The following is a 10,516-nucleotide window of genomic DNA, read 5'->3' as shown; positions in this document are numbered from 1 at the left end:
AACCTACACTTAGGCTCTAACAGCCTAATCCAAACCCCACCAACTTTAATGGGCTTTAGATCAAGCATGTGAGAGCACCGTAACAAACACTGTTTCAGGAGGTAATTCCCATGCAACATCAAACTATGACAAGACACAAGAGGCTAAAAATGGCTCATCATAATTTATTTTATGTTAAAATGTACAGCTTGGGGGGGTTGTTTTTTGCAGTTTTTATTTTTGTTGCTTGGGTGGGTTTTTTGTGGATATTTTTTTTAAGTGACTGACTAAAAAGATAACAGATAAATACAAGAGTGTCACTGGGTCCTATTTTTACATGTATCAAGCCTCTTCTGTTCGGCCCTTACAGTCACTCTGTACAGGTACAAAGGCTACAAAAAAGGAAGCAATATAAACAGACACAAATAACTCTTGCCTTTTTACATGCGATCTGTAAGCTTAGTTTGAGCTATTCACACGCTACTGCTCTATTTTTTCCCTTAAAAAATAACTCCAATATTTTATAAAGATAGAAAAATCTACAGATGGAATGAAAATGTAAAGTTAGAGGCATTTCCATAAAATAGCAACTTTACACCAAATTCACTACTTTTTTTTTTTTTTAAATCCTGCCAAGTATTTGGACATATACGAAAATGTTTCAAAACTTGACAAATAAACACTGAGATGTTTCAATCAACAAAAAAACATAACAGTATTTATAAAACAGAAAGCTGCCTTTTTTCCTACCCCAGCCCCAAAGAAACTGGTCACAAAAATGGAAAAGAGTCTCAACTTTACACTAAACATACAGCAATAAAACCCTTTGAACTAACCAAAATGTGAATAGCTTTTGCAGCTTTTTTTATTATTTTTACAAGTTTTATAATTAACAAAAATATAGTTCTGAGTTTTTTACCCTTCAAACTAGGGTAACCTAATCAAGGCAAAAAAATTAAGAAATGGCTTACTGTTAAGCACAACACTTGTACAGTACTACAAAATGCACTGTCACTAACAAAGACATTAGCGGCATGCAGAAGTGTCACCTTCAGAAACAAAATAATACAATAAAAGAACTGCTAAAAGGCATTTACATGTGGGGAAAGGAGAGAGAAAAAGCTCATGATCCAGTATTGTCTGATAGTTTTGGAGTCTATTTATCCACATTTTTAATGGGAGCAGGCACATAAAATGGCTCTGAACCATCAGCTGCTGTGTAATTGCAGTTCAAAGAAAGAGTTCTTCCTTTCCAGAGAACTTCAAGCTCGATGAAATAAACAGAAAATGGAAAACCATCTAATTCCCCCCAAAGAGAAGTTAAATCTCACAAAGTTTAAAAAAAAAACAAACAAAAGAAAAAACCCAAACAAACAACCAAAAAAACAAAACAAGAAATAAAGAAAAACTTGTATAAGGCTTTCTGCTGCATACAGCTTTTAAATGGTGCCAACAAATGTTTTTGCATTCACACCAATTGCTGGTTTTGAAATCGTATTCTCCAAAAAGGTATTTGTGCAGATCAATCCAATATGCCAGTTTGGTAGTGTGTCTCTCCCAAGGGCCTACCTTCTCATGTAGGATCCATTGAGAGACTGTTTAGACATGCCTGTATTCATGTAGCCATGATGGCCTGGAGGAGTGTACATCATGTTACTGTGGGGTGCTGTCTGCATTGGCTGCTGTGCATATGGCTGAGTTCCCATCATTCCCATCTGCATCTGCATAGGGTACTGGGCGGTTTGATTCATATACCCATGATTACTGTGATAGCCACTATTCATCATTGGCTGGGACATGCTATAACCATTCATAGCATTAAGGGTATTCATATTCATGTTCACTGAATTGACATTATAAGCTGGGGCTGGCATCAAATTTACACTCATGTTCATACCACGCTGCATTGTTAAGGTCCGTGCAGGCCCTTGCATGGCCACAGTCTGTGAAGCACGCCCATAAATTTGTGGCTGATGGGCTGCAGCAGCCGGTGGCAGAGGCGTGGATTTGGTTCTTACAGAAACATGACCTTTGCCAGTCATCTGAGTCTGCAGTCTTTGGGTGTGGGATATTCCAATATTCGATGAAGTCATATTACGCTGCAAAAGGGGAGGTGGCAAATTCATGGGAGGAGGAGTAAGGTTGGGGGGAGGAGTCATGGTAGCCTGTGCTTGGGGTCCTCCAGGAACAGCATGTGGAGACTGAGAAAGCTGAACAAGCCCTGTGTTACTTAGGGGGGCAGACAAAGAGGCACTGTTTGCATAGGAAGTTACAGCAGCTGAATGGCTGTAAGGCAAAGAATGATCCATAAGCGTATTAGTTAACTGTTGCAGTTTGGCAAGGCTGAAGGTGGCAGATGGCTGTGAGTAATGCCCTGCTCCAAATTCACTCTGCCCCATTCTTTCATATAATCCAATGTTGGCATTGCTAGTCTCAGGGATTTCGGTTAACTGCATAGGTGGTGTAAAATTAGCAGCCATGCTGCACTGGGATAACTGTTGGTTGCTGCTGGGAGGCCTTTCAACAACACAACCTTGGGGAGATTTTACATTACAAGTGGGAGGAGAATTGATGTTTGCTTGTTGCATCATACTGCAGCTTCCATTAATGCTAGACATCTGCTGGGTCACTGCACAGCTACTCTGTGTTAGGTTACTAGATGTAAGGCTACTGTACGAGCAACTGTTTTGAGAAGAGTTGTTTCCACAGATACTATTACCCATTGTAGAATCGTAACTGCTTGGGTTTTCATAGTTTTCTGTTGTGCTCTCAATACTTCCTAAATCACTAAACCCACTATCCACAACTTGTTGCGAATGATCAGAAACTGAGGGAACATCCATCATCGGGCTGGTCTCCATGTTCTGTAGAGACGGCACAGAAATGGCACTTTGATCTGGGCTGATCTGAGCATAGCTGTTCTCTAAGGGAGCAACATTTGGACTATTAACAGAACGAACTGACTGGCTGGGATGAGAGTGCACAGATGAAACTGGGCTACTGTGGTCAGACTGCTGACAGTCATCCAGTGTGGTCATTTGGGGACTTTGGTCATTATGGGCATAGTTCTGCAAACTTCTACAGGCCTCTTGAGTCTCTGCACAGTCCTGAAATGTATCTTCGTGTTCACTCGCTTCTTGGGTTAGAGACTGTACTGCTTGAACTGTCTCTGAGTCTATCTCCATGGTCTCAGTACTCTCTCCCTTGAAATCGGAATGTAATTCTTCACCAGCTTTTTGGTCCTGGTTGTTGTTACCTGTATGATCATCATCGGATTCAGGCACTGGGTCTGAATCTGTAGCAAGTTCTTTCTGGTCACTTTCACACTCATCAGCTGCAAGGTCAACACCACAATCCATTAACTCCTCCTGATTCGAATTACCAGTTTGAACATTTACGTCTAAAAAAGACTGTTGTGTTTCCAGCATTTCCTTGAAAGCTTCACCAGGCAATTCCTCTTTCTCTGCTTCTGTTGAACCCATGTGGCTATCATCTTCATCATCTGCATCATGATCCTCATTGTGAGAAGGTTCTTCATCCTCCTCCTCCTCTTCCTCCTGATCATCCAAATGCACGGACTCCTCTTTTTGCACAAACACTTCTTCTGCTTTGTCTTTTTCTTGATCTTTTGAATTGATTCCGCCTTCTTCTATACTCCTTTCTTCTTCCCCAGCTTTCATGGTATCATTTTCTTGTTTTTCAAAGGGTTCACTGGGTGGATGCAGAGGTTCAGGTTCTACGTCTTTCACCTCATCCTCTGGTGGTGGCAATACTTCAAGGGGTTCTTTAACAGCTTCCTCTGTAACAGCAGAAACTGAGCAGGGCTTGTCTTCAGCCACTTCCTTTTGTTCTTCCACCAGCACCTGATAGTCAGGCTCCAGAGGAGTCTCGGGTGGAGTGTATAAATTAAGCTTAAAGCCAGGTTTTCTTTCTTTGCTTTGCCTCCATTTAGATGGACCACGCTTAACTCCTTTGGGCCAACCCTGCTTACTCTTTAAAGGTTCAAGATTGTCTTTAGTGCTTTCTTCCAACACAGCTACGTCCTCTGTATTATCTTTGGGAGGCAATAGAGAAAAAAAAAGTCTTAGTTTGCACAAACTAATCAATATTTTCAAATATAAACCCAAAAGTAATTTATAAAATCAAAATGTATTAAGAAACCAAGAAATGAGCTATAAACAGATCTCAAACCACAATGAAAGGATATAGTATCTACAGCTCAAACACAGCCTACTCAGACATGCTATTGTTTGGTGGCCTTTTAACAGTGGCTATCAAAACCACCATTTATACACTAGGAGAACCCCAGAGATTTAAATGACATGTAAACTAAAGCCACATATTGTCTAAATATTTGATTTTCAACATCTGATTTTAGAATATAAGTATGCCATCACGTTATACAGACATTGATTTAATGCATATTCATCTTTTTTGACAGTGAGAGTCTGGAGTTTCCTGTTTGACCATTCTGGAGGACAAGCCATAATAAACATACAATCATCTTTTAGTACCAACACTGAAAAAAAGTGGTTCATTATAGTATCTTCTCATGGGCAATATATCATGACACAGTTTGCAATAGATGATAGAAGGCAAAAGATAATTGAAATTAAACAGAGCGCATCAGAATACTAAATTAATCCATTGACTATAAAAAAGGTACCCAAACACATTCACCTCTTTCCTTTCTCCCCAGATAACACTTACATGTACACCAGAAAAAGGGAGAAGTATCAAGATACAACATGCTGCACTTGGGAGTGTAATGGCTTTAGTGACACTCCTTTATTGTTATAGCACTCCCACAGTCAGTTAATGTGATGAACTGGTCCACGGACAAGTACACAACATCAGTCTAGTTAAAACAGTGCAAACCTGACTGCTGGGACATAGCTGGAACACTCAGAACCTGCTACTTCTAGTCTAATTAATTTCTGTTGAGAAGCAGGAAAAAGTGGTAATATTCTAATGCACCTGTGCACAGGTTTGTAACAGCACCAACACAGTTGCTCTGGTCACATAAAAGCTGTTTAAAATAGAAATCAGTGCATGATCCCTCAACTGAGGATCACAAAGATGAAACTTCCCATGCAATTAGAAAAATACTGAAGTAGTACCTACTTGCTTCTTAGAGAAAATACACAGACCTGAGAATCTAGACATTCTTTCTGGAACTGAAATTTATAAGCATAATTTGAGAGCCAGGAGGTCAAGGGATGAGTGTACATTCAGAATAGCTCATTAGTAGTTTCACTATTCATCCATTAGCTTTTCTGACAAGAAATATCCTTGAAATCAAACTAGATAAGCAGCTTTGAAAGAACACAGTTAAAATTGCCCATCTCTTTTGTGGGGAAAAAAATAGGGACTCTGGTGCTGAGGATCTATTGTGCCACATAAGCAACAAAGATTTCACTGAATTACCAGCAATGCTGAATAGAAAGATATTTGTGTAAATCAAATCTTATTTTTTGCTTGTACCCTTTATCAAGGATACAAAAACTATATTAGACAATATTCCAGTGATTCTCTTTGCTCTGTTGAGTATGAAAGGCCCAGTTGTAGGGACATAACAGTTACTTTTGACAATATGACAAGGACTGCAATGGCTCAGACTGGAAAACACTTGTTTCATGAACACAAAAAGCAAATTATAATATTAATGGGTCAGGAATAGTAGAACTAAACAAAATAAAAAACAAAACAAAAAATCTGAAGCCACCACTGACTTCTGAATTCTAATAAATGATGTGAGATTAATGAAGAGAGCATTTTTAAGAACATAAGATTTTAAGACCAAAATGGCTAAATACAATAAAAATTTCCAGATTTATGACAAAAATGAACACTTGCTTTGAAGGCCACCCAACCAAATTAATTTTGCAAAGATAAGAACATTTCAAGTCTACCTGTGCAATTTTCATCACTCCTGTAGCAATGAGTATCTTTCTCCTTGTTCTGTTCCTCTTCCTCCTCCTGTTTCTGCTGCCCGGGTTGATACTCAAAAGCTTTTCTAATCACAGGCTTCAAGTCATCATCTTCTCCATCCATCTCACAGGTGGGTTCCAGCTGTGGCATGGGGCGCTCTTCGTCTGAGTTATCAAATGGCTCGTTCAACACCTCTGTTGTTTCAGAAATTGTCTCTGTTGTAACACTGCTATTTATCCTTCTGCGTTTACGGCCCCTTTTCTTTTTCAGTATGAAAGGCCTCTGAAAAATAATTCCACAAATGTAACTCTTCTTACATTCCCATTTGTTAGCTGATTCTGGACATAAATTTTTGTAGAGTGAGTTTACAAAATCTATTTACTCATTCAAGAAACACCTTACATTGCATCAAATTCAAATGTAGACAGAATCTAAAAGCAAAATGTCTAAACACTTAAAACAGGTATGTATACATGTACCCAAAGCTTTCTCTAGGTGAAAATTAAGACTAGAATTTTCTTCATATTGAAGTGCCTTTTGCCTTCTTCTGTCAAATAATATTCACAGCACTATTACTTAAATTGTACTTACACATTTTTCCTCTGTAGATTTACAATTCCCGAACAACCTTCACAAGTATCAAAGCTTATACTTCTACATTTCAGGTTTCTGCTATTTTTAGAAATAAGTATGTATACAGAAAAATAGATAACAGCAAAGAAGTGTATGTCAAGAATCCTACAGTTGGTTGCTTTAAAGAAAAAACTGTTCAAGGTTTTTTTTCTATTATTATGCATTCTCAGACATTTACAGTTACTTTAAAGTTTGCCCTTTTAAAGTATAACTAAAGGGACACTCCAATTTTCCAATTCTCACCTGAGACACCTAAATACACCGGCTAAGGTGAGTGTTTTAAAATTTTGGGATTCTTACATTTACTAATTTAAGCCACTCAAAGAGCTGACTTTTCAAAGAAATTAAGAACTATGCAAATACAGCAGTAAGCAGAATTTAACATTTAGATCTCCTGTAAATTAGAAGAATATGGCTAAAAAAACCCTTTTAAAAGCATTTCTTTTGAGAAACAGTACTCCCCTTTAAGGAGTTCTTATATTAAAAAAACAATAAAAAGACAAACCCCACAAGCTGGACTCCATCCTAGCACGAAAAGAAGAACCATTCATATACTGAACCAATACCAATGCCAAACAGCAGAGGGCAATCACTAGTTTAAAAATTAACAAGAAATTCTGATTTTTTTGTGTCACTAATATTTTATAGTTCCATGAAACATCCAAAAGATAAAAAATTGAACAGAGGGGGGAAAAAAAAAAGAGAAGAGAGGAATTGCTAAGTGTCCAAATAACACAGAAAGGATTAATACAGTCTAATTAATGTTGGTAAGAAAACAGATTGTTATTTTGATGATAATCATTTGATTGAAATCAGAGACAAATGACTTTAAACCAAACCATTGAAGTAACACACCTTTCTTTTTATGGCCAGTGACTGTGGCTTTGTCAGCCGGGGAGGCGAACTCTGTTGATTCTCATCCCCGCCATCCTCCTCACTGCTTTCTTTAGATTGTTCTGTGGATTGCCCTCGCTCCCCCACCACTGCCAAACTTTCTGGAGATCGCAAATATTTATTTTTAGATTGTACTTTTGCAGGTGATTGCCTACTATTAGTTCTTGTGGAGAATATTTCTTGCTCTTCCTTTTCCCAGCAGCTAGCTTGCTCCATAAGACGCTCAGCCTGAAGGGTCGAGGTTAAAATAGCAGGTCACTGAAACAGCATTTACTGAGCCATATCCTTTGCATTCAGCTAAATAGTTAAAGTAAGTCAACTCTGATTAGCAGTCCTGGCTAACCTAGCAACAACGTTTCAGCTGAATCATCTAGTAGCTCCTGTACAACAGTTAACAGATAACAAACCAAAGAAGATTGCATTTCATGGGATATTTAGCACTATTAATGATGCAGCGAATTGATTTAAGTCCTTCAGCACTACATTACATGCCCACTGACTGGATCACTTTGAGCAAGTTCAGAACACAAAGAATCGATTGACAGTGCAGCCCCTGAGCTCTGCACCAAATTTGATCTGATTACATGCTCTTTGACTACCTCAAGAGTGATAAATACAGCTCCATGACAAGTGATTCACATTTTAAGTTTTCATATTCATCCCCTCAAAGTTACCTCAAAGATCTTGCTGCACAGCTTCCAGAAATTCTGCATTACAGTATCAGTACCTTCTACCACTAAGCACAGTGGTCAAAGCAAAAACTGCTCTATTTAAGGCAGCCTAAAGTTGAATATTTGGAGTTATGAAATCCAAAGGAAAAGAAATTCAGAAGTCTCTGATATTACCTCCTTTTCTGCTTCTCTCTCTTCTTCAGAAACTGCAGCATTAGAAACTAACAAAGGAGTCCATCTCAAGCTTTCAGGATCTACTTCATTGATGCGTGGATTTGCTTTCAGTTTCTCCATATGACTTGAAATCAGCTTTTCCCTTCTAATAATTACAAATCTACAATCAAATAAACAGTAATTTAATTTAGAAAGTGGTCACCTAAAACAGCCTTTCTGCAGTTTAAATCCTTTTGCACAACAACCTGTGAAAATAGATGGGTGAATAAATGGATACATCAAACTAAAAATATGAGCTGACACACAGCAATAACATGCTTAAACTAGAGACTGTTTATTAGAGGAAGTGAGGAAACAAAAGTTTATGAAGTGAAAGTTCTATATTAAACATCACTAGGGCAACACAGAGGAAAGTAAAGGTTTTATAGTTGACTACTCTATTCAAGAGATTTAGTGTTGGCATTTGTGTCACTGCCAGAATGATCTCCAATTTTAATATTACATACAAGCATAGACATAAAACACTGTGATCATCATGTCAAGAGTGAGAAAGTTGTAATATTACAACTGAAGATGTCAGTGAATGGGACAAAAAAGTAAGCTAGAAACTTAAGTTTTCTAACAAAGCAGAAAAATGCACTGCAGTCCTGTGCTAATGCAGTACAAAACAACTTCCAATTAACTACAATCAAAACTAGGTAAAGCCTAATAAGATAGGACACTATACTAATACACTAGCATATATCCCACCAAACTCCTCTGTTACAAAGAACTATACAATTTCAAACAACAATTAGCAAGAATTTCAAATGCTGTAAAAACCAGGCTGGTTAAGGAACAACATTATTTTGCACTGAGATAAAGTTTAAAAACAAAATCAGATTCAGGTGAACCCTTTTCACAGAATTGTGACAAATATCTACTTCACTACATGTAAGAAAAATTAACAACATGTAGAAAACAGTAAGAAGCCATACCCAATTCCCAAGGTGTCTGACAGAAATTTCAAAGATGTAATTTTTTTTCCTGTCTCAGTCAGTGACCTTCTGGATACCTTTAGCCAGGTCAGTTGATGTCCCTGTCTAAGCTTTAGTATCCATGAAAAGAGACTAACTGACCTTGTTCATAAAGTATTTTAAATTCTGTAGGTGAAAAAAGAGTTATTTTCTAATTGGGTGTCAGTATTCAGAGCCTATAATAATTTGTGACAGGGCAGAAGCAGCATAAAAGTGATGAATACGTATTTTATTCTCCCTTAAAACACATTTGTCCTCAGGTTGTCCATAACTAAGTACCTCAGAAAGCTAAGGTTTTAATACAATGACAGTACTCCTCTTACTACTCTCATCACAACATCCTCAAAGCCAACTTCCTTTTCGAAGGCTTACATTCTTACTAGTTCAAAATTTACTAGTTTTGAATACTAGTGCTGGTGCACATAAAAACTACCAAGGTCAGCCTTTTCCTGATCTTAATTTTATTTTTTGGCAACCCAGTGTTCATAAGGCAGCTTTGTTTAATTATAAAGTTTCTATGATGGGAATATCCAGAAAGAATTAAGAAGCTCTTCAGAAACACAAATACTATTGAAAGTCATTTAAGACATTTTATGGAAAAAACCAGCCCAAACAGGAACAACAACCCACTTAAATTCTGAAATATCCATCAAGATCATTAAGAAAGAAGATATTCACAAAACAGGAACTCAGAAACTCACCTTCTCAGTGCACTGACTTTCAATACTGATTGTAACATTAAATAGAAACTTGTATTACCAGTACCTTGAGCAGGAGGACTTCACGTAGAGCTGATCTGATCCCACGGTTTACATGATTCAGTAATGACTGAAAACAGGGGTGTGGAAAGAGACTGCCACACACAAACCCAGATTTATCCCTCACTGGTATTCAAAGCAAAATATTTGCACAGCAAGAGTCAGGAACTGTACTTAGGGAAGATTATACTGAATGAAACTAACTTCTTAAGTGAAAATGTTTTGAGCTGGCTGCACACTTCTAACAACCATTAACATGAAAGAGGATCCGAAAAATCACCAGGAAGAAAAACTCCTTATATAAGACCCCATTTAACAAGACCCATCTGTACTGACTTCTTCAGTAAGATGGTTATCACTCATTTTAAAGTCAGACTTTTACACAGACATTTTTCACATCAACAGTTTTGTAAGTAGAGAATGTTTTGTCCCAGTATTTTTAAATTTATTTTTTTTTTAC

The 10,516-nt window shown here is 37.6% G+C and overlaps 1 protein-coding gene across 5 annotated transcripts in view; it reads right to left on the bottom strand.

Moving 5' to 3' along the window:
- Positions 1-150: 150 nt before the first annotated feature.
- The window catches only part of KAT6B (lysine acetyltransferase 6B), a 107,797-nt gene continuing 97,431 nt past the window's right edge, over positions 151-10,516 (bottom strand). For all 5 annotated transcript variants that reach the window (XM_051800744.1, XM_051800745.1, XM_051800743.1 and 2 more), the window contains exons 14-17: positions 8,283-8,442; positions 7,399-7,665; positions 5,892-6,192; positions 151-4,033 (exon numbers count right to left, since the gene is read on the bottom strand). In XM_051800744.1, coding sequence (XP_051656704.1) covers positions 1,545-4,033; positions 5,892-6,192; positions 7,399-7,665; positions 8,283-8,442 — 3,217 coding nt within the window. In that variant the 3' untranslated portion in view covers positions 151-1,544. The remainder of the gene's footprint in view (positions 4,034-5,891; positions 6,193-7,398; positions 7,666-8,282; positions 8,443-10,516) is intronic.

The sequence above is a fragment of the Manacus candei genome, unplaced genomic scaffold (genome assembly GCF_025592945.1).
Source record: "Manacus candei isolate 608988 ecotype Guabito, Panama unplaced genomic scaffold, ASM2559294v1 h1tg000050l, whole genome shotgun sequence".
NCBI lineage: Eukaryota > Metazoa > Chordata > Aves > Passeriformes > Pipridae > Manacus > Manacus candei.
The sequence above is the reverse complement of the archived record's forward strand: the minus strand, read 5'-3'. Positions and strand labels throughout refer to the sequence as shown.